This window comes from Sinohyriopsis cumingii, chromosome 18 (assembly GCF_028554795.1).
Source record: "Sinohyriopsis cumingii isolate HCF-2022 chromosome 18, ASM2855479v2, whole genome shotgun sequence".
NCBI lineage: Eukaryota > Metazoa > Mollusca > Bivalvia > Unionida > Unionidae > Sinohyriopsis > Sinohyriopsis cumingii.
Genome location: NC_142978.1, coordinates 72,116,891 through 72,141,835, shown reverse-complemented (window position 1 = coordinate 72,141,835; position 24,945 = coordinate 72,116,891). Strand labels below are relative to the sequence as shown.

General features: G+C 34.9%; 2 protein-coding genes across 2 annotated transcripts in view; one reads left to right on the top strand and one right to left on the bottom strand.

Moving 5' to 3' along the window:
• The window catches only part of LOC149776956 (hillarin-like), a 63,696-nt gene extending 61,607 nt beyond the window's left edge, over positions 1 to 2,089 (bottom strand). Inside the window, exon 1 of the mRNA XM_089941669.1 lies at positions 2,074 to 2,089. The gene's annotated coding sequence lies outside the window, so the exon portion shown is untranslated. The remainder of the gene's footprint in view (positions 1 to 2,073) is intronic.
• Positions 231 to 24,945, top strand: part of LOC149776955 (ubiquitin-associated and SH3 domain-containing protein B-like) — an 83,305-nt gene continuing 58,590 nt past the window's right edge. The window contains exons 1-2 of the mRNA XM_089941670.1: positions 231 to 362; positions 12,495 to 12,548. Coding sequence (XP_089797796.1) covers positions 241 to 362; positions 12,495 to 12,548 — 176 coding nt within the window. The 5' untranslated portion in view covers positions 231 to 240. The remainder of the gene's footprint in view (positions 363 to 12,494; positions 12,549 to 24,945) is intronic.

Genomic DNA, 24,945 nt, shown 5'->3' with positions numbered 1-24,945 from the left:
TCGTGTTGGTCAAAAGCTTATTAGAGGTTATGTTAAATCAAAGGTTATATGCTTTATTCAGATGTATGTATGTATGTATGTATGTATGTATGTACGTATGTATGTATGCATATATCATTACAATTAAACTGAACCCCGAACCGTTTTATTTGGTGACCTAAATCTTGGAGGTCAAGAAACAATCATAACAATATTTTCGTAGCTCTTGACGCAGGAGGTATTGTATTGCACTTCCTGGTCATGACAGAAATGGCAGCTAACGTACTTCCCCCTCGTCTCAAGAAGACAGACTCACTTAAAATGGACAAATCGAAGTCATCACTAGAAATTCTGATGCAGATGGGCTTTTCCAAGCAAAGATCGTAAGTTGGAACTGAGATATTTATTTATTATAATAAGTTAGGAAGTAGACTGTATGGGTTAGGGTTGCGTAAACTCAGTTGCCCAAAAAGTGGCCGACAGGAAACAACAATAACAAAACAAACAAGAAAAAAGAAAAAGAAAAACCCAAACAACAAAACAGCTAGGTTTAGAAGGGTCTGCTAGTTTTGTAATATAAAGTATCGCCCCCTGATATGCATGATGATTTTTTGACCCGATATCCTACAATGTAAAATCTATATCCTGGTATGTATTTATGACATTTGGGTCGACGTCTTACTGCCAAATTAAACGGCGTTGTTTAGCGTGTTTCCCGGTTGAATGATAGGATAAAGACTTTTTTTGTGGTCACATGTTTGATCAGCTGAATATGGAAACACCCCAACTTTTGGACTTTGATGTAAATTATTTTTCTTGTATAGTAAGCACTGAACCCCAGATTGCATTATTTTAAAGTTTAAAAATTTACACTTTCATGTTGGTTTGTCGCAAAAACAAAGATTTATCATCTCAATCTTTCAGACACTTGAGTGACTCTTTACTTTCTCATTGGGCTGAAGGAGGTGTGGGGATATCAAATGTAATAATAAAGAAATACAAAAACAATGGTTTCAGATAATTATTGTCTGATATATTAAGCATGCATTTATATGTTTACATCAACAGTCATCATTGATCAAAATTCCATCTGACAAACATAGTTGAAGTTACATTTTTTTAATATACAACTGTATACTTCTAAACAGTAATTTTTTTAACGATTTGTTAGTAATTTTTAATTCACTTTTAAGGCAGCATGAAAATAAGCCAGATAAAATTAATAAGGGTAAGGTTATATACTAAATACATAAGCATCTTTCGGAGCAAATTTCCTTGTACAAAAAAGTTCTCGAGCAGCTTTAAAATTTATTTTTCTTATTTACTGAGATAAAACACTTAGATTATTACTATATGAACTTGAACTGTGAATATCAACATTGTCTACTGCAGTATAATTTATGCAACTTTGAAATTGTGCATATTTAAAAATAATACAGATCATTTTAAATAAACATATCAGTTAAGCTGAAACATATTTCTTTGCCAAATACAGCATGTTTTTCGGAGGTTAGCGGGGAGTCATGTCACGTGATTCAGTTGGCAGAGGGATCTATTGTCTAGCATAGGGTCAATTTAAATTTCAGGTCAATAACACAAGTATACACAGTAGTCCTACAGTGTAAGATGCCTCCCCATATATTTGTTTTTAGTGTTGCCATCTTAGTGCCAGAATAATGGCACATGTTAAAAGGATGAAAAGTATCTTGAAGAAAATGAAGCTATCTAGACACTTTCTTCAATATTAGTATATTTTTTATTCATTTCGTTAAAGAAACATAGTTCATCTTTATCCCATTTTGGCATTTGCAATTTCTGTTTGCTTGTGTGAGAATTTGATTGTTATTAGCACTGATATTGGCTGCCAAGTGTGTGAGCTATTCCTGAAAATTTGAGTTCTCATTTTGATGTTTGTCAACCTTGAAACCCACTAACTGCACCATTAATTAGGTGACCCCAAAAACACATATTAGGGAAAGCATCTTACATTGTTGGACTAGATAAACAGGTGTTCTGTTCTGACAGGGTTTAATTCTGAAATAGTGTTCTGAATGATTTAATGCAGTGGCTCAAAAGAAGAGGAATTTTACTTACATTCTACATACAAAGGTCAGTCAAAATAAATTTGTTAATTCCTAGCAAGTGGTCCAATAGCCCATGAGAGCAAAATGCTGAAAACTCCAGCACAAATAGTGCCAAGCACTGTAGGTCTCTGCCACTAGTAATATCAGAAAGAAAAAGGCGGAGAACAACTTGTTTGTCTTTATTTATTCGCACTCTACTTACTCAGTTATCTTTTTCATCATGAAATTTGACACAAGGAAGTTGATACATCTTTAATTTCCTTTGACATATAGTTCATTTGGTTGAAATGCAGTCCAAGAAATGCAGAAGCTGGCTTTAGTTGGGGTACATTCATTTAAGGAAATGGCGAAAAAAGAAACTTGTATCTCCTCCAGTGAATTTGGCATTCCATGGCTCCCATCACATTTCAACTTACTGCAATGTATGTGAACATGGCTTGAAAGCACGCCCACTTTCTTGTGTCAAAATTTGCTTTTATTTGGGCAAAGACATCAGAATAAGTATAGTCTGACTTCAGTAATTAGACTTTAATTTGTGAAAAAGTGTCCATGTGGGCTGCCAGGTTTATGAGATATTTTTGAAGATTTGTCTCTAATTTCCCTGTCAGTTGACCGAGGAACAAGCTTTACAATGCCATTTTTGGGGTGCAGTAAGACATGCACACAAAGAACATAAGTATGAGAGTAGATGTCTTGTATTGAAGGACTAATTGACCTCTTACTCCATGCTATATAGCTTGACTTGGTTCACTTTAGAAGTTGAACTACAGGTGAGTTTTCGAGAATACCTATTGATACTTCTATACCTGCTATACTTACTCTGATGTCTTTTTTTCCAGATTGAATTAAGTTTACACATAGTCATGTGGTTTTGTTTTTCACAGTCAGGTTGCCATTTCAGTTGGATGAAGATTTATTGTTGTGGAGGAAAGTAATTGTTGATTGAATGTAATTGAAATGTTGATTGGAACATCACTTGACCACCATGGTGGTGAGAAAACCTCAGAAGTAGTTGTAGGAATACAATTTGATGGGTTTGGTGATTCAGTGGAATGCACCATATATACCCTAAACTCAGTGTTATCAATGGGATTTCCTGTTTAAGTTTGAATCATGTAGTGGCTGTTTACCAGTGTAAAGCTGTGACCAGGAAGTGCTCAGATCTGTAAGAGCACTGTTTCCTCAATAATATAAATATTTTTGGTAAGTCAAAACTGAAAACAGATCCTCACATTTTTTGTAAAGTGTATGAAATTCCGTTGATTGCCATATAAAAAACTCCTATCAAACTTATTATACCTACAGTGGTGTTGCTTATGAACAATTCTTAGTGTATCATTTGCAGCCTGATGCTGATTGGCCATAATTCGGTGGTGGTTTATGTATCCTAACAAGCAAGTGCATGGAACTTTATTCTGTGGTAGCCACTAAGGACCAAAATTGACATGACATAGTTTATAATCCCACATAAATAGGATAGCAATACTAGTAAGAGCTTTTTTAAGTTTTATTCTAGTAATAAAATAAAAAATACTAATATATATAAACATTGTGATTGCTACACTACAAATATGACAAGATAATAACAAAATCTTATTAATCTGACGCATGTGTTTATTTGGAACTCAACAAAATTTCAAGTAAAGCAGTGTTATCCTCCAGGTCCTGAGGCCAATCATTTTCTAATTGGTCTAAAAATATCCTTCCTTCTTAGTCGATCAACAGTGTTTATGTTCATTTGCATCTGAAGCACATCTTGATTTATACAGTTTCTGTTGATAGTTTTGTTGTTTATAGGTGTCGCTTAGTATGTTTAACCAGTGTTTCAATACACAAGTGTAAGCATAAGCACGGGACAGCTGAAATATTTTTCATTAACTTTAGCTTGAAACACTTATTCAAGTGGTTTTGCTGAAATCACTTTTAATGATGCTTTCTTTTTTTATCTCAACTCAGCCAAAGGATGATTGATTTTTAATCAACATTTCAAAAGTCAATATGACCACACTCAACTCATTCGGCCCCAGAGGTTTTTGTCGTTGTTGCCTGAAATGTGCGTAGGAAAGACATTTGGGGGTCTATCTCTGAATACATCGTAATACATTGGCTTTCAAAAGATTTTCCATGAGACTAATGCCTAGTTGTATTAGAAACATCATTTTCCATTGGTTATTTTGCTTGCGCATGAGCAGAAGGGTAAAAGTTGGAGTTCTTTTTTTTTTTATATATATATTTTTTTTTTTGCTTAATGGACCCATCATTTTCGTATGGAGACGGTAATTTATTCCAAATGCCCACCTTATCCTAGTTTTTGCAAAGGTTCACCTGTCTGTGTGCAGTTAAGACTGGTATGCCTTAGATCTGAGGCCAAAAGGTCTTAAATCCGGACACAAAATCACATTGCGATCTTGAGCAAATTTTGGGTTTTAACAAAAATGGGTCAAAAAAATGAGGTTTTTCTCTCCGTATTTTGTAGTGCAACTAGAACTTTCAGATTATTTGATATCATTTTAGAGCTATATCTGTCTGCTTTTTTTTAATACCACCCACATTGGTGTATCTTACATGACCTTGATGCTGCAGAGCATGGAAGTAGGGTACAGCCTTATCACACCTACACTGAGTACAGACGGGATCGGGGCCAAATCGGTTAATTTCTTGAATACTTATAATATCTGGGAAAAAATCTGCAATATAGATTTTTAGCCAAAAATAGCCACAAAAAGGTTTATGTAAAAATTAGATTTTTCTTATTCTGATTCATCATGGTTGTTTTATAAGATAATATGGCAATCTTAAAAATCTGCAACTCTTTCCATGGCAGAAGTCCTCTTTCCATGCCAGAAGTCCTCTATTTTATGATAAAATATCATATAAAATGATCATTTTATTAGTATTGAATCCAGATACGTACATTGTGTCATAATTTACATTAAGTTGGGCCAGGGATATTAAATTTATCACTTGTTTGTCAAGGATCATGTGTGAATTTTCATCTTGAATTCTATAAATAGCAATGTAAGTTTCTGGTTATTATTTCCCATCATATTAAGGACTTGTTATTAAAATAAGAACAATTTATCATATATACTCACTTATACCTCAAGTCTAACTGTTAACTTCACAGACCCAGATCTGCCATCTGTGCAGTTTGTTTGGAGTAATCAGTAGAACAAACATCAGATACATTGGTCTGCCGGTAGATGACGCTATGGCATAGTAGGACCTTTGTTGTTAGCAGTTTGACTGGTCTTATAAGCGAGTACATATGGTATAGTACTACTACCATTTACAAAGGTGACTTCTCTATCAAACAAACAAAAAATATTTATATAACTAATTTTGGTTTATAATATTAATTTTTTTAATCTACTATAAAGAGACATCTAAAAATAAATTGCAACAAAAATTATTAGTGATGATGGTTAGGAGGTAAAAAACTAAGGGTCAGTGAGTTAAAAATATTTCCCTCGGCTACTTATTTAGCAATGAAAATTACCATTATTCTTGGAGTCATCTTTGATATTCAAAACTGGCAAAAGAATAGAGAACCCACAGGACATGCAAACCACTATGATTACCCTGATTTATCAGGTAGATTAACACAGGACATGAAACTACTTTTATAAGCCTGATTATCAGGTGGATTAACTTAGGACATGAAACTACTTTTATAAGCCTGATTATCAGGTAGATTAACACAGGACATGAAACTACTTTTATAAGCCTGATTTTCAGGTTGGTTAACTGAAGATATTGTACATGGGCAGCAATAAAAAATACTGATATAGTAAAAATAACTTTTGTAAAAGAAGGTACCAGATACAAGAAATTTCCTTTAAACTTTTCAGTAGTCTAGGTAAAATATATGAAATACTAAATATGTATAATTTTTTTTGGCAAGATAAGACAGTTGGCAGAATTCTCTTTCTCCGTGTATTTTTGTATCCATCTCTTGGAAAGGAGTGTGGTGGTGGAGGATTAAAAACGTTTAATTTAAACACCTAGCAGATTTTGGTTATGATTACTGCCTTATTTGCCAAATATTTATTTTCAAATCATGGGGAATGGTTAGAGCTGGGAACCAGGAAAAAATTTGTACCACAGTATACCTAGTTATTTTATAACTTTCAGTAATACATGTCATGGTATACACCAATTATTGTAGGGACCAAAAATTAGATTGAGGCATGTGTCTTGGATTTTTTATTTTTTGTCTTCACATTTCCAACTCTTAGCTAGCTGGAAAAATATCTTGTTCTTATTTAAAGCAAATTAACATCATATTATATCTGTTATATTATTTTAAAAATATAATTATCTTGAGAAAAAAGAAGATTAATATGTATAGATTCAAAAGAAAATCACAATGTCCTCTCCCCAAAAAATGAATGGTCAGTACCTCACATTTAGATGAATTTTCTATGTATATGTTAACTGTTGTGCAAATTATCAGCTAAAAACTGTACCCTAAAGTCGGATGATTAAGTTTACACTATAGCCAACACCAAATAAAGACACTGTGCTGACATTTGAGGGCTTGTTGGTAAAAATAGGAAGTGTTAATATTGAACCCTACAATTTACAAAATGCACTATTGATATATAATGAAGGGGAACTTTGAGTGGGATACTAACACCCAGGACAAGATATTTAACAGGGAGGACCAGAAATAAAAAAACACTGACTCACAACAAGTGACAAGATATTATTGGACTAAGGAAATTACATAAAATTCAAACAGAAAACAAAAATACTCTAAAATAATAAGAAAAATGACATTTTCCAAAAATTGGATTTGGCCCTAATATCATTCACAAAATCTCAAGTTGCTGCCATGTTTTGGTATATTTAATACTTGTCAAACAAGTATTTGAAATTGATTTGTGACAAGTATAACTATTTTGTTAAAAGAGATAGTTTTGGATTAATTTTTCCTCATGAGAAAAGAAAATGTGCTTTGGATGTCATAATATTCATAACAAAATTACTTGGGAATTTCCATACATTCCTTACTGACTTCAACTAATGAAGCACCAGTACAGTGAAAGAGTACTGTGGTATGCACCACCTGAAATAAATAGTGTGTGTGTACCAGTAATACTGTACACATTTTATAATGATTACTGATTGGTGTACCAAATATTTATCTGTCAGATTTGGGTTATGGCTGCTGTTTGATATACCAAATATTTATCTGTCAGATTTGGGTTATGACTGCTGTTTGATATACCAAATATTTATCTGTCAGATTTGGGTTATGGCTGTTTTTTTTTGATATACCAAATATTTATCTGTCAGATTTGGGTTATGACTGCTGTTTGATATGTCAAATATTTAATACAGGTATATTGTATTCAGTATATTTATCCTATGAATCCCTACATTTTTCATAAAATCTTGTTAGAAGCAGTCATAACTCAACCATGCTTTTTGCTGCTACAGAGTTGGACTTTATCAGTGTTATTGGTTGTTTCTTACTTCTGATTTACACAAAAAAACAAAACAACCCCACCCCCCACAAAAAAATGTCAGTAGACTTTTGTTGAGTATAATTACTGGAGTATATAACAAATTTCCTACAAAGATACATCTAATTTGCAAGTTAATTTTTGTTTTTACAAGTTTCATGAACATGGTGATATTTTTTAGTCAGAATCTGATCCCAGCATTATATTTAAAAGTATGAACAACACCTCATTGAACTTTATGCACTTTAATACTACATTTATAGTTGTAAAAAGTTGTACTGTCTGTGGTACAGGTACTTTTAATTCAGTCCCACAATGTACTGTGTATACATTGTATAGCATTTTTCTGCAGGCATGTCATGGTAGGACTGTAGGTCTTTTAATGTTTTCACCAATTTATTAGTTGGGTACAGGGTTATAATGCTTGGATTAAAGATGACAGCAGGGTTGAAGAATAATCTATTGTGATTTACATACAAATGAAAGTCAGAAACTGAAACTGTCTTTTTACATTGTGAAGAGATATGATCTATATGGCATGATTAACTCGGACGTTCTAATAAAAAAACACCATTCTTAGACTTCCTCTAAATTCCAGTTCTAAATTATTGTAACTGTACATTTAGTATTTCTTATAGTGGATGTATCATGTAAAACAGGAAACTGATTGATGTAGGAATAGAAGTAAAAACTGAATTATTGTTCTATTTTGGAAAATATACCCTCTGATTTCCATACCTAACATGTAAACTGCTCCAGTGGCCTAGTGGTTAGAGCATCTGCCTCGGAAGCAGGAGGTCGTGGGTTCGATCCCTGGCCGAGTCATACCAAAGACTTACAAAAATGGTACTAACAGCTGCCTTGCTGGGCGCTCAGCATTAAGAGGTTTGTGTTAGGACTGGTAGGCCTGGTGTCAGGATAATGTTACTGGGTTGAACATCATGCTACATGTTTGCGGCATGATGCCCCAGTGCTAGACATCACTATAAACTGCCACACTGCATACATCATAGTGATATGACTGAAAAATTGTTAAAGCTATGTTAAAAATCCTACACACACACACACACACACACACACACACACACACAGACGGACACACATACACACCTAACATGTACCGTGTAGATTCACATGTAAGTCAAGTCCAACTGCAAGCAACAATGATCCTGAGTCTTCATCACATCAAGCTCTGGCAAATTAGGGTCTGTGTTGTTTGTTCTACTGATTTGTACTTACAAGCTGCATAGACCCAGATCTGCTGGCACATTATGCAATGGCAGATCTGGGAATAAGCATTTTGTAGTTGGATAAAGTTATTAGTGATTACATACAGTATAATAATGATTGTATTGAAACAGCAGTACTACTAAGTGCTTTACAAGTAATGTATTTTCCCCCACAATTTAAAATAGAAAGAAATGCATTGTTATCAGCTCTCTGTGGTTACCTTCTGGATGATTTTATGAGAAGCTAGCACATTAGTTAGGTTTGGTTTGGTGTTTTTATATCACATTACCATAGATATACTATTTACTGCTGAGGTAATTGTATACTTCCATTGATGAGACTGGCATGCTAATCATGGAGACACAGATGTTCCTACCTTCCTGTGTTTATTTATGACAACGATGAGGATAAATTTAACCTATTTTTCATCCCTAATGATCCCACGTGGGGGTAGGCTTCGGTGCATCAGACATAATTTTGTTGGGTCTTCTTTATACTTTGTTTCATATTTTTATAAAAGGTGTATAAAATTGTTTAGAAGAGAGAAGTTAGTCCAGTTTTGGGAGGAAACTTGTTTGTAGGCTTTTACAAAGAATTTATAGCTAACGTAAGTCATTGAATATAAGTGATTGAGCCAGATGTGAAGCAGGGTTTCACTTTCCCTTCAGTTAATTCTTTCAGTAAATTTTTAAAAACTGCTTTTCAAAATGGGTGGGATTGTCATCTTATACCCTACTTGGACAAAATCAAAAACCCAGATGTTTTTGTTCAGACACAGGACCTGAGTCAGTGGCTGTATAAAAAGTCACTTGTTCTGACTAAAATGCAACTTGTCCCAAAGGGCTATACTTTGGCATTATTTTTACACACTGTAAGCAATTACATAATTTAAAAAGAAATGCACCAAGACTTTTATTAACTCCTATATTCTATTCTTTTATCTTGCTCAAAAATCTTTACACATTATCATGCACTTCAGCACAATTTATGATATTTTTTTTTTCCTGAAAAGTTTGCCTCGTTTTCTTTCAGGTCTTGGTGTCAACAAGCACTCAGTACAAAAATAATTTATGCTGTTTACTGTATTTAGTAATAAATTTGGTTGATTTTGTTTGCTCAGTTTGGATCAGTTTCATTTTAAAAATGCTTTTCCAGGTCCTGAAGTCATCCATTGTTCAGTACAAAAGTAATTTATGATTTACATTGGGCTGCAGTAACAATTTTGTGTTACTGTTCAAATAAGTTTCCATTCAGTTTCTCTTAAAGTTTCATGTAAATAAAATTGAAATCAGTTCTATTTTTTTATTCAAAAAGTTAAACAAATTTGTAATGATTCTTCATGTTGAAGTGTGAAGGACCTGTAACAATGTTGTATCAAGTGAATCAACAACTGTATGTTGTTGTTGTTGGGTTTAACGCCAATTTTTTCAGCACACGATAGGCTATACATGGCAGCCAGTATTAATGGTGGAGGAAGAACCTGGGTAAACCCCAGAAAGAACCACTGACCCACGAGAAGCTACTGGCAAGCTTTCTCACATACCCACATTGGCTGAATCCGAGACTCGAACCCACGCAGACAGAGGTGAGATGGCAGTGATCCGTAACGGAGAGCGCTTTAGACCACTCGGCCACTTGGGGCTCCTGCAACTGTATGAACTGATGGGTTAAAAATAATTATCACTGTTTATTATTCAGAATGAGCAATATTATCATGGACATCTTGACTAGTTGCTCAGTACCTCCTTTAGCTTAATTCCAGATCCAATGGCCTAGTGGTTAGTGTGTCCGCCTCAGAGGTTGTGGGTTTGATCCCCAGCCGAGTCATACCAAAGACTTGCAAAAATTGTACTAACAGCTGCCTCGCTTGGCGCTCAGCATTAAGAGGTTAGTGTTAGGATTCATAGGCCTGGTGTCAGGATAATGTGACTGGGTATGACATCATTCTACATGTCTGTGGCATGATGCCACAGTGCTATAACTATCACTATAAACTGCCACACTGCATACATCATAGTGATATGACTGAAAAATTGTTAAAGCTATGTTAAAAATCCGAATCACACACACATGCACACACTCACACACATTTAATTCCAGGCTCTAGATGGGCATTGTGCGACCGAAGCTGTCAGAGTTGACATTCCCTGCATTAGCAGTGATATACTTGTATAAGCAGCTCATTATTATTCATGAGGACAGCTGGCACTTAATTATAGGCAATCAGTGAAAGAAAGAAAACAAATAGTGTTGTTCTCTTTCATGGACCACGTGCTTTTTATTTACTTTGTGTACTAAGTGTACATTATGGAGACAGCCATTCTTAGGATAAGGGACCTATGAATGAAACCCAAGTAGGGACTGCATGAATATTTATCATTTACCAGTATCTATTAGGAAGGTTCAAATTAAGAGAGGATATTTGCTTGAAATGAATAAATAATGAATATAATTTATTGAGCAGATGAAAACTTGGTATGGTTATGCCATGAGTGAAACTACTTGAGTTTTTCACCCACACAATGATACATATTAATTATTCACTTGTAGCAAGCAAATTTTTTTTCATTCTCAAATGTATTGGCTATATATATATATATATATATATATATATATATATATATATATATATATATATATATATATATATATAACAGATTGAAATAGCAGATTCATACTGGATCCTGCAGAAAGACGGTTTACTGTTTATGTTCTGCTGTGTTTTGTGAATATTCAAACCAATATATAAACAGTAACAGTAACATAATTCTCCTTCCCACTTCATACTAAAATAGCACATTAAGATCAAATAGAATATGCACTTTGTTGGATTTGACCTTGGTCAGTTTTCAACTGAGAACAGCCTACTACCACTCAGCTATATAAGCATCTAAGAATAACTTTACATTTCTTTATCGTAATGTTATCAGTGCCTATTGAGGGGCAAAGAGGAGCTAGCAATGAGAACCCATGGTATTATTTTACTCCAGTAAATTATCAATATTATTTTCCTCATAAAATCCCTAGCATAAAATTATTATGCTAAGTGGCCAAATATCTTTTTAAAAATTAGATCAACCAGATGGTCAGCTGACTTAAAAAGGAAGAAGGTCCAGTATAGACTTTAAGCTCCAAATCTCACAGAACCTTTTCTGGTCAGTGCACATTTGAATAAGGTTTGACACTGGTAAATGTCAAGAAAACTTTTGAATATTGGTGGTATTTTGAGAAATAGTACCCCTTTCAAGCTTGTATGCAGCATGTGTTTTTGGCCACATTAAAATAATCAATATGTATTAACCCTGTCACCAAATGCAGTCAATAATAAGTTTTGACGTTAGATCAGTTATGAAGTATTTGGACCCCCAGTGTCCATGACCTTTACCTTCCTCATTCTGTCCTTGACAAAACCAGTATCATGTCTACATCTCTTATCGCCTGCCCATTTCACACTAGCAGTTTAGACCAATCTAGGGTCAGCCCTGGGATGACCTTTCAATTATTTTCTTTTCACACTTGGAAGTTAGGCTGTCTCAATAATAGCAGCCTCTAGAAGATGCCCAGGGTCCTTGATCAGCCCAGGGTCATCATAACTTGCCCATGTTGAAAGCTTAGGCCTCCTCATCTCTTAAAGCTAAATGAAATGTTTGTGTTACCACACATGGTCTGTCTTATTATACATAATCATAACTGGATCATAGGAATGAAAAGAGATTTGTTTAATTTTCAGAGAAAAGGCAATAGCAGCAACTGGAGACAGAGGGGTTCAGCTAGCCTCAGACTGGTAAGTTCTAGCATTTTCATATATTATCAAAGGGTTTTGATGTTGCTAGGTCACAGTTTTATCACATTTGCATTCATGCTTTGGTTATATTTCTTTCATATGTTTCTATTTCCTAAATGTCTTGATATATTTTGCTAATACATGAGGTGAATAAACTGATAGAGTTGATTCACTGACCTGCTCACCCACCCCTTGGACCTTGAGGTAAGGTCACAGGCATAGAGAATGTGTTTAGATTTTGGTTACAGTTTTTCACTTGTTATATTTCCAAAAGTCCTTGATGGATTTGGATCTTGTTCATATTTTTTATGGATCATTATGAAGCTAAGACAAATAACTATATTACTGGCTTGCAGAAGTTTTTGACCTTGGGGTCAAGGTCAAACCAATGTACAGCAATGATGTGATAATAGACTGTGCATGCAGATCCTATCCTTGTTTTCTCATGTTGCCAGTGTTGATATCTGATGTAATACCAAGGGCATTTATCAGTATCTTGCAGTTCCTATGGTGCCTGTATTGTTAAAACTTTTTTGAGTTAGAATGTTAATCTCAGGTCCAGACTCTGAAACTTTTTTCACTATTTAGCTTTTATTGGAGTGAAAATATATTAATGAACTTTTTTTTGGACTTTTCTTTAACAGAGTTAATCTTCTAGATGACTAAATTTGATTGACATATATATACTATGAAGTATCATGTGATTGTAATGTTTTTAGCTTGGGCTTCATGTTCCAAATGTGTGTGACTGCTCTGATGGCCTAGCGGTTGGAGCATCCGCCTCATATGTGGGAGGTTGTGGGTTCGATCCCCGGCAGAGTCATACCAAAGACTTATGAAAATGGTACTAACATCTGCCTCGCTTGGTGGACAAAATGGGATTCCAATTTAGTGGCTTCCCTCTTCATACCACACCAAAGCTATGACATTGTACCACTTTCTAAGTTCCTATTAAATTTTTTTGTAATAGCAATATAGATGTGGGCAAAAAATAGCCACAAGTAGATTCATATGAATTAAATATAAAATATGTGGAATTAAAACAAATAATGTAGTGTTAAGATGACTTTCTCATCTGGAGAGAGGCATATGGAAACATCTAGATGGGCAGAACGTAGTCCACAAGAGCAAAGGATTTTGCTCCCAAGGCTAAAATACATCTTTGACTGGATTTATGAATAAATCTATGATTGGCATTTGGAAAGTACTTGTTTTTGGGGCAAAACGATGAATGATGCAATCTGAAGCTGGCATTGCATCATACATGATATGAAATGCATCATGTTATTCCTAGAAGTCATGGATGATGCAATCATAACTAAGCTTACATCACTTTGCTGAACAAATTGACCTATATCAGCTCTAGAAATCATACAGTGTCATGCTCTTTTATTTGTCAGTGTTTGATTTTGCAAAGGGACACATTTCTGTTTAGCCAAAATGAGCAGAGATACCTTGTACTTATGAACAATGCAGATAACTTCTGCTATGTTGTGATGAATTTACTTTTGCATCACAAAAGCGCAGTATAACCACTATGGTTAAGAAAGCCAATTACCTTTATTTTGTCTGCAAAATTGGAGATCAGGACAAGATGTGAGCCCCACACATATGCTGCAACACTTGTGCAATCTTCGCCAGTGGTTGAACAGGAAAAGGAACTCTATGTCTTTTGCAGTACCAATGATTTGGAGAGAGCCAACAGATCATAACAACAATTGTTACTTTTGCATGGTGCCTCCAGTTGGGTTAGGTGTGTCAAAGAAGAAAAAGTGGACTGTGCATTATCCAAACATTCCATCAGCTATACATCCAATACCCCACAGAGGACTGCCGGTTCCTGATGCACCAGAATCATTCTCACTTGAATCAGATGAGGAAGAGAAAGAGGATGAAACTTCTAGTCCTGAACCATCAATGCCACATGACCCATATTTTCTCCCATCCTCCTCTTCTGAACCACACCTCATAAAACAAGGTGAACTGAATGACCTTGTCAGGGATTCGGAACTATCCAAGAGTAAGGAAAAACTGTTGGGCTCCAGACTACAGCAGTGGAATCTCCTGGTAGGTGATGTTATGATTTCCATGTTCCATGAACGCATAAGTATCTTGTCCCATTCTTCTTCATGGAAGGTGATCTTGTAGTCTGCAACAACATCGATGGTGTGATGGCAGCCCTCAACATCATTCGTGATCCAGATGAGTGGAGGCTCTTCATTGATTCTTCGAAGACGACTCTTAAATCAGTTTTGCTGCATAATGGCAATGTTTTGCCATCAATTCCAGTTGGTCATGCAGTCCATATGAAGGAAACCTATGAAAACATGAAACAACTTTTGAGATGAATAAATTATGACTAACATCAGTTGCAGCTCTGTGGCTATTTGAAGGTTCTTGCTCTCTTTTGTTTGCAGACTGGATACACAAGTACTGCTGTTTTTTCTGTGAATGGGATAGTCATGCAAGAGATTCCCACTACATCAAAAGATATTGGCTACTCCAACAGTCATTGTAAACTGGGAGGAAAAGTGTTTAGTTACCACCACTTGTTGAATCAAGGCAAATTTTGTTACCACCTTTGCACATCAAGTTGGGTGTGATGAAGAACTTTTCAAGGCCATGGACGAAACACAAGCAGCTTTCAAGTACCTCCATGGAAAATTTCCAAGGTTAAGTGTGATGTGGCAAATTTTATGTTGATCTAACAAGAATACATTAGATGAGACCAAACAACCATTAATTAGATTTATTGAGACAGACGCATATCATATCGCCATACTGTGTGCGGTAATGTCCTTTAGAGGGAGAATTTCGTTCCTAATTAAACATTTGTTTATACAGCAGCCAGGCGGACAATTTAGGACAAGGAAAACTTCATTTTCATGGTAAAGTTGTCACAATTGAGAGAACGCAGAAACTCTGTTACTCAAACTACCAGGTCAAGTTGACCCTGACTTTGGCGCCTCTGGAAAAAGGCGGCAGAGATATTTGATTCTGATTGGTACATTAAATGAGAGGGCATGTTCCAACACAAAATTTCATAGGTTTTAATATCGCCCGCATCAAATTTTAATCAGTCTAAGCTTTTCCTACAAGTGGAAACCCCAAAGGTTACGACTCCGGGAATTTGCAAGAAATTCTCGTTAAAAGGAACTGTTGTCCTAAAAGGGGATGATTGTCGAAAGGAACGGACGAACTAATTTACCGATTAGAGGGAGGAACATTGAAAGCAAAAGGGAGAAAATAGCTCCAGAGATGTATGGAACGTATGAGGTGGTGTTATTCTGAGACATTTACGGAGAAGCATAGAGAAGAGTGCAGTGAGACATATAATCCTGTGACGCAATCCTGCGATGTATTAATTTCTGAAGACTTATTCTGAGAGTGTCCTGAGACGGATGGTAGAAAGTGTCATCCTGAGATCCAAGGGTCTCAACAGTGACAGAGGAAGCAAAAACAGACTGAGGACAAGCAGGTTATGAAATCGTACAAGACGTTGACTTCGATTGTTCACTCGATCCTATGGTGAACTAAAACTATCAGTAAACAGATCGGCTATTTTATTTAAATCTATTTGTGTTTTCTTTGTATTTCGGTGAAAGTTAAATTTCTAAAAGCAGAGTACATTCCTTATGTAATGAATTTTCGCAGTGTTTGTATGTAATTGATTAAATTGTTTGTTTACATGTACAGCGGCTCGTGTTGGTTTGTTCTATATACCTGCTCAGATCTCTATCTATTCCACCTATAAGTTTCACCGCTTATATTTATATTTACTCGAACCGGGCAATAACATCGAGGGCGGTCAACCCCTAGATAACGAAAACCAAATACGGAGGGACAATCACTACCCCCGTGTAACATTAAGTGAAGCTAAGATAAATAAAGGTGTCTTTATTAGTCCTCAGATTCATGAACTTCTTCGAGATGGTGCATTTGACCGCACACTGCGTGGCAAGAAAAAGACAGCATAGAAAACCTTCCAGTTAGTGGCAACAAATTTTCTTGCAAACAGCAAGGCAGACATATACATGGAGTTGGTAGAAAACTTCCTCATGGCATACAAAAGCCTTGGTTGCAACATGTCACAAAAGATACATTTTTTGCACTTTCATCTAGATTTTTTTTCCCACTGAACTGTGGAGCAGTTAGTGATGAGCACGTTGAGCAATTTCACCAGGACATTGTAACAATGGAGAAACGCTATCAGGGCAATTGAAGCCCATCAATGCTTGCAGACTTTGCTGGACAGTGACAAGAGATGCTTCATTTAATGAATACAAGAGACAAGCCAAGAAGTGCTGAGTAGACACTGAATAAGGACTAAACTATGTACTTATACATATATAATAGTTTTTTGCCTTTTGTTTCAAAATAAATTTTATTTATATAACCCTTTTGCTGTTTTTTAAAGTGTTACATACACAGGACAGGTGAAATATTATCATGTAAAGCAACCATAAACACATGAAAAGACCTAGGCTTACAATTTACAATTAAAACTCTACTATCTACACAATATACATAGATGTAAAATCTAAAATCTTAAATATCTTGGAAACAGTAGCCAATCAGATGTTTTAATTGTCTTATTTGAATTCAGCACATCAAAATCCATAATAAATAGCACATTTTATCTCTGAAGCCGATGACTTCTAAACAACTGTAGACCAAATTATAATTTTAGATATGTACCGCTCCGGTGGCCTAGTGGTTAGAGCATCCGCCTCAGATGCGGGAGGTCATGGGTTTGATCCCCGATCGAGTCAAACCAAAGACTTACAAAAATGATACTAATAGCTGCCTCGCTTGGCACTCAGCATTAAGAGGTTAGTGTTAGGACTGGCTGGCCTGGTGTCAGAAAGTGACTGGGTGGGACATCATGTCTGCGGCATGATGCCCCAGTGCTAGACATCATTATAAACTGCCACATTGCAGACATCGTAGCGATATGACTGAAAAATTGTTAAAGCTATGTTAAAAATCCAAATCACAACACATAATTTTAGATGATGATAGGAAAGTTTATGTTATTTAATAATTTGAGATGAGGATAGAATAGTATTTTATCTGTTATTTAATAATTTGAGATGATAGAAAAGCTTATCTGTTTAATAAACTTGAGTTGATGATAGTAAATTTGTTATTTAATAATAAATGCAAATCATTATTATACACTCAGTATTGTTCAGTACACATTGTAGCAAATCATTATTATACACTCATTGTTGCTCAGTATACACCATAGCAAACCATTATTATACACTCAGTGTTGTTCAGTACACATCATAGCAAATCATTATTATACACTCAGTGTTGTTCAGTACACATCATAGCAAAGCATTATTATACACTCAGTGTTGATCAGTACACATTGTAGCAAATCATTATTATACACTCAGTGTTGCTCAATACACATAGCAAAGCAGCATTATTATACACTCACTGTTGATCAGTACACATCATAGCAAATCATTATTATACACTCAGTGTTGTTCAGTACACATCATGGCAAAGCATTATTATACACTCAGTGTTGTTCAGTACACATCATAGCAAAGCATTATTATACACTCAGTGTTGTTCAGTACACATAGCAAAGCATTATTATACACACAGTGTTGTTCAGTACACATAGCAAAGCATTATTATACACACAGTGTTGTTCAGTACACATAGCAAAGCAATATTGACTAATGTTCTGTATGTCCTTGCTTATGAGTCCACTGTAAACTGCACTACCCAGATCTGCTGTAGAGTAATGCACCATCAGATCTGGGTCTATGCAGTTTGGAGTAATCAGTAGAACAAACAGCATAAACCCTGATCTACAGGCACATTATGCTACTGCAGATATGAATCTTTGTTGTTTGCAGTTAGACTGGACTTATAAGTAAGTATATACAGAATGTCATCTGTACACAAGTACTAACTAATGCATTTGGTGATGTTTTCTATCAGTCACAAGAAGCAGCTCTTCAGAACTAGGGATTGAATTATAAATCAATAGAATGTGTTCCTAAATAGAGGACAGTGTGTATTGATACTTGACTGGAAATTACTCGGGCATAAGGATACTATCAGTAAACTCTGTTTTGTATAATTCACATCAGGTTTTTATTGTACAAAGCATCGGTATAAATAGACAGTATACACCTACCAAACAAAAGAAAAGTCACATGACATTGGTGAGCTTCATAATATCACATGCAGTGATAGTTGAATAGGTAATTCAACTATGATATAATGTATATACTCACTTTTAAGTCTAATCCAAACAACATAGATCCTGATCTGCCATTGCATTATGTGCCAGTAGATTATAGTCCATGTTGTTTGTTCTATTAGTACTCCTTACAAACTTCATATCTGGGTCTATGCATTTTTGGCCTATGTATGGATCCGGGTCTATGCATTTTGCATTTGGATTATATATATATATATATATATATATATATATATATATATATATATACATACATACATACATACATACATAATTGACATAAAGATAGATGATGCATGGATGGAATACATATATCTTGGTACGGTATTTCAACCAGAAAACAAGCATGTATGTAGTTCTGCACAAATATTTTCTTCACATTAAGATGCAAGGAAAGGATGAAAGGAAGGAAGCTAATAAAGAAGAGAGAAAATAGAGAATAGAAAAAGAAATACTGTTTATGTAATACATTTTTAAGATTTAATATATTAATGAAAAATATTAGCATTTCTTCATATACTGACATACACATGCAGAAAGAGAGTGAGAAAGAAGGAGTTATTTTCGCAAAGTCAACACTTCATTCAGTGATCACATTAAAAAATATGACACTATTCATGGTTATCACCTTCTCCACTTTTTATAGTTGCGACTCTGCTGTTTCCTTATAAAATATGTTTTCACATGATTCCTTTTAGTAAAAACATTTTGTACTTTTGGATCTCCCTGGTCAGACTTACTGGTTTCAAATTTAAAATGAAATATCAAAGAAGCGCTCATGAAGTCTTGGGTTTTTGTTTTAAAATTTCAGTCTAAATATAATAGACTTTGCTAGTTATAGTAATAAATTTACAAAACTTGGCTGGCAAGATTCATTGAAATCTCCAAATAAATAAAGATTTTCAGAAATCCTGAAATCCACTCTAATCTAAGTGCAAGAAAAATGTAAGACCTGACCCCAACCACAAATGTTTCACAACAAAACATTTGCAAAATAAATGTTTCATCATTTCTTTCACTATGACAGAAAGAATACCACTTACCAGCTACAAAACCAATTTTGAATAAGAAACTATTTGTCGTCAGTATTTTGGTGGTTAATTCTAAACTGGAGCCACCATAATTTTGTATCCAAAGTAACGAAATCAATTATACCTTATTCCACCAATCTCATTCTTTTGGAATGTTGAATTTACTAAAAAAAAAAGGTTTCTTGAGGTTTTGGACACTCAAAAAAATGACTTTATTAAACTATTTTACATCTTCATCCCCCATAGATTCCTAAGTAGACAGGATTCTTATGGTATTTGAAGTTCTTTGACAGTTTGGAAAAAATGAGGTAGCGTTTTCAAGGTCTTGCAGGTTTGGGAAAATTTATCAGATTACCCTGAGGTCTTTAAAAGTCGTTGAAAATTGAAATAAACCCAAACATTTTTATTTCTTTCCATAATCACAAATAAAATTGTCCAGGGTTATTAGATTTGGAAGTAGTCAAGTTTTCCTGGTTTCTTTCTTTTGATGACCCGTTCAATTTCATTGCCACCGCAATAACAAAGAGCATTTGAATTTCATCATTAAACAATACTGTAGTATTTTGCATTCATTGTTTTCTCTTATAACATAACTTGTATACAAAATGTTAACGAAAATAGGTCATAGAAATCTATGTAGTCTTTGAAAGTTTGGGAAAAGTCTTTGAATTTATCATTCAGAATTCTGTATGAACCCTGGTAGAACTGAATGGACAGTCATATCTTCAAAATACTGTTATTTCTATTCCCTCTAAATGGATGGCAGTATCAATATGGGTTTTTCACCAGTATATTTTTTTATGATACCTACTTGGTCCGAAATAAAGAAGCTGTTAATTGTACATGCAGTATGGATGCCATCACAGTCTCAACAATTTTGTTGTCACTGCTTTTCTTGAACTGATTATTATTATGTGTGTGTGTGATTTGGATTTTTTATTTATCTTTAACAATTTTCCAATCATGTCGCTACAATGTCTGTAGTTTGGCAGTTTATAGTGATGTCTTGCATTGGGTCAGCATGCCACAGACGTGTAACATGATGTCCCACCCAGTCACATTATCCTGACACCAGGCCAACCAGTCCTAACACTAACCTCTTAGTGCTGAGCGCCAAGTGAGGCAGCTGTTTGTACCATTTTTGTAAGTCTTTGATATGACTTGGCCAGGGTTCAAACCCGTGACCTGCATTCAAGTTGGACACTCTAACCACTTAGGCCACTGGAGTGGTATGATGATTGTTGTGACATGGAGTTTTCACCAAGGCACTTCTAATAATGTCGGCTTTGTCATAAATGAAAAAGGGACCAAGGCATCATCCAGCACTTGCACTACAGCAGCTAATTTTGAAATTTTTTATTGTTGAAGAACATCAGCTGAATGGTTTCAAGACTTGATAGTTAAAAGGAAAAGAAATTGTCTTATCTTGAATTTCATTAGAACATCCATCTCCTTGAGCAACTCATATATCAAGGATTTTATTTTATGTCTTATATAATTATACCTTGTTTGGAAGGGTTTGACTTCCTAAACTTTGTGCAGTTGATTTATAAATTATTTTTAACACAATTTGTTGTTTGTGTGTATGTATATAGTAGTGCTTTTCTGTATTGCCAACAAAAGGTTATGTTCCAAAAATGTACAAACGAATTGCACAAAAATTGGAAGATAAAGTCTTTCAGATTAATGTAACAAAAATATGTATGTTTCCTATTGCACCGATTTTAAAATTAGGGTGGGCAGGACATTTTTTATTAAACATATATATACTGTATATACATATATAATGTGATTTTTATCTTTTTTATTTTTTGGGGGGGAAAGAAATGTGCTGTTGTTGGTATTGAGAAACCGGAAAGATTGACTGACCTGAAACACATTTTTTTTGGCCTAAGTACAGCAAGATAAAAAAATAAAATGTACCATATATACTCATATATCAGTTGAATAATTTAGGAAGAAAGAAAAGCCAGGAAGAATGAAGCTTTTCCGCTGGAAAATGTCTAAACATTGAAAAATTTACGTTTTCTTGTTGACTACATGTATATATTGTTAATGCAGATCACTAAAGATGAGATCACATATTTAACCTGAATCTCCTGGACCTACAGTATTGAGGGTTCCTACCACAAATTTGAAAAAGATTCCAAACCTTTTTCAGACCAAAATATAAAAATTTCCATACCTAACAGTAATTCCAGAAGAGGTCTGAATCTGCATACAAAAATTTCTCCAAATGCAAAAGAACAGTCATGTTATCAGTTTCTGACTAAAATGATTGTAATAATGAAAACATAAGATCTTTCAATACATATTAGCTATTTTTACATTTTTACAGTCAATAATAAGATTTTTCGATGTGGCTGGATATTTGGGTCTGCTTATGCTCGGGTCACGTACTTTTTAATGTTTTACCTATTCAGTTTGAGGGGTTGGCTTATATGAAAACACACTTTAATTACCATACAGTAAAGCTGTAAAAAATTCTATAAAATGCATAAATAATGGATAACGGTAATACATTTAAAATCCCTAAAATGTGAGTTAAAATTACTTGTATATGTCATGATCCCTTAAAAATTCCAATGGGTTTTTGTTTAATACATTCTTGTACACTATCTTTAAGCAGTTCATATCAAATACTTAGTCTCACAGTTTTAAAGTCAACACATTCAAGAATGTGTTCCATTGTCGGCAGGCACTAGCATGGGATACACTCCAGTTATAGTTCACCCTTCAAGAGATATGCACGAGTCAGGTATGTGTGTCTGATACGCAGTCAGTACAAGAACCACCTCATGTCTCAGTTTGTTCTGTACAAGTGATACACTTGTCTGTAGCAAGTTTGATGTTCATAAGTTTGTAGGTGGAGTTTTCATTCTACATGTTTTGCAAACATGATGAGCATGCTGATTTATACAGTATTTAAAGTCAGAATATGGAATCTTCCATTTGGAAATGAGTGACTGCATTACAGCTTTCAATTGCCTACTTGATATGCCCTTTCATTACCCATAATCCCAATGTGACATGGCAGCCAACAGTACCAGAATACTCTTTCCAGATTGTGTGAGAACATCATGTTTTTCTAATATATGTGATATGAACAGGTTGTCAAGTTTAAAATTCTGCAAGGCTGGAAATGGAATAATTAAAGATGATATATTTTGTTTTCTTGTGGAGAAGTTTTGATATAGTTCAAAGCCTTGAGTAAGGCTGTAATTTCTGAACTGAGGCTTTATTTGGTAATAGGTTTGAGATGGTGCCATGGGGTGTTGCTATGTAGTTCCAGTTTTGTCTCCATCTCTTGAACTCGACATATACATGGATGTATGGTTGATACAGATATTTTAATTTTGCAAATGAGTTTTCGTACCCTATTCTGTACTAATTTAATAGAGGAGCACAAGTTCAACATAGAGACACAGGATTTGCATGTTTTCCTCTTGCACTCACTAATGATACAATTAACCTTTGCTAAGTATATACAGCAATTATTCCAATTTTGAGTTGTTGGATTGGCATTTAATTGTTTAAGAATGCTTTATTTCCCTAATAGTGTTTTTTCATGGATCATCAAACCATGCTTTGTTAACATGTTTAGGAATTGCTGTAGTATTTGGTGTTGTATACCTGGCAACATCATGGAGGTTCTTTGTAAATAGGAGTAATGGATCTACTACATTATCAAAATGATCAGCTGTCAGTTTTGACTCACAGATAGCATTAAAACATTTTTCAGTCGCCTTGTGCTGTTTACATTTCTGTCCAAGTCCTTGAGGTTTGGGAATATTAATCAATAAACATATGTTGGAAAGTGGTCACTACTACAGATTTGTCACCAACCTCTCAAGAGAAGCCTGACAAGTTAAAGAGATGGACTACAGATAGTCAAATCATAAATGAGTAGGATCCAGCGACAGGATGCAGGTAGGTATATGACTTAAATTGAAAAGGCAAAAACAGTGATTTGAAACAAGTACTCTGTCTTCTTTTGAAAAGGCAAAGACTGTGATTTGAAACAAGTACTCTATCTTCTTCCTTCTCTTGTTGATATTTTTACAGCCGCTGAATGTATGGTGGCTGTTCAGCAACTGTTCAACAAGGTAATCAAGATCAGCTGGATTGTTATGAGTGCATGGCGGAAGCTAGATTGAACAAGTAGAAGAGTCTTATGTAATGACACGCAAACAGTTACACTGTATACTGTAGAGTAGTATTAAGATTAATTTGTCTATGAGGTGTTTTGTTATTTATGTTGGTGGACACTCCTCCAGTTGCTTTTTTGTAAAAGCTACTGTATGTCATGAAATTTCTAAACATAATCCTGTCGTTTTCCTTCAAAAATGTCTCCTGAAGGCAGACAGTTATTGGATAATGTTCTTCAAGTAGAAGACTTATTTCATCAATGTTTGCCTTTAATCCTAAAAGTACTATTGTATTACGGTGTCAGACATTTTTATGAATGTAGCGGGGAGAATGGCACTTTTGGGGGCATTTCCTGGTCATAACAGGGGACTCCCCAATGTCCATGCTCATTAGACTGCAGACCTGATTAATTAGTTTGATAGGATTGTCAGATCATGATTTGTTGATCTTTTGGTGGGTTGGATCTACCCGGTTTCTTAGTAGCAGAGCCAGATATCTTGCTATTCATACTGTTTCTGTGGCCAGTAGTTTGCTGTACTTTTTATGAAGGTGATGTCTGATGGAATGTGGAGGCATTTCCTCTCATCTCCTTGGTTGATCTGTTCTCCCTCCCCCCCCCGCCCCCCACCCCATCCATGACTGGTTTTGTTATCTTTGTAACTCATTAGTGGGATATGATCTTGGGATATGATCTTGTTAATTCATTTTTTCTATTAATCACCGTATCTTGACAGTGAGAGGTTTATACACCCATAAGCTGCCTGTGCTCTCAGTGCAGCTGGTGTAGCTGCAATTGTGGTAATGAGACAATTATTCATTTTGCCAGGACCTGTTATTACAATCGTTGTATTTATGTTCATTTGATGCAAAAATGATACAGTCATCATGCAACCGGGATTCAGTTAAAATGGCAATAAAACATTAAAAACAAAAATATGCTTATGTGTGCAAATGGGGGTAAAAATGAAGAAATGACTAGATAAATCTT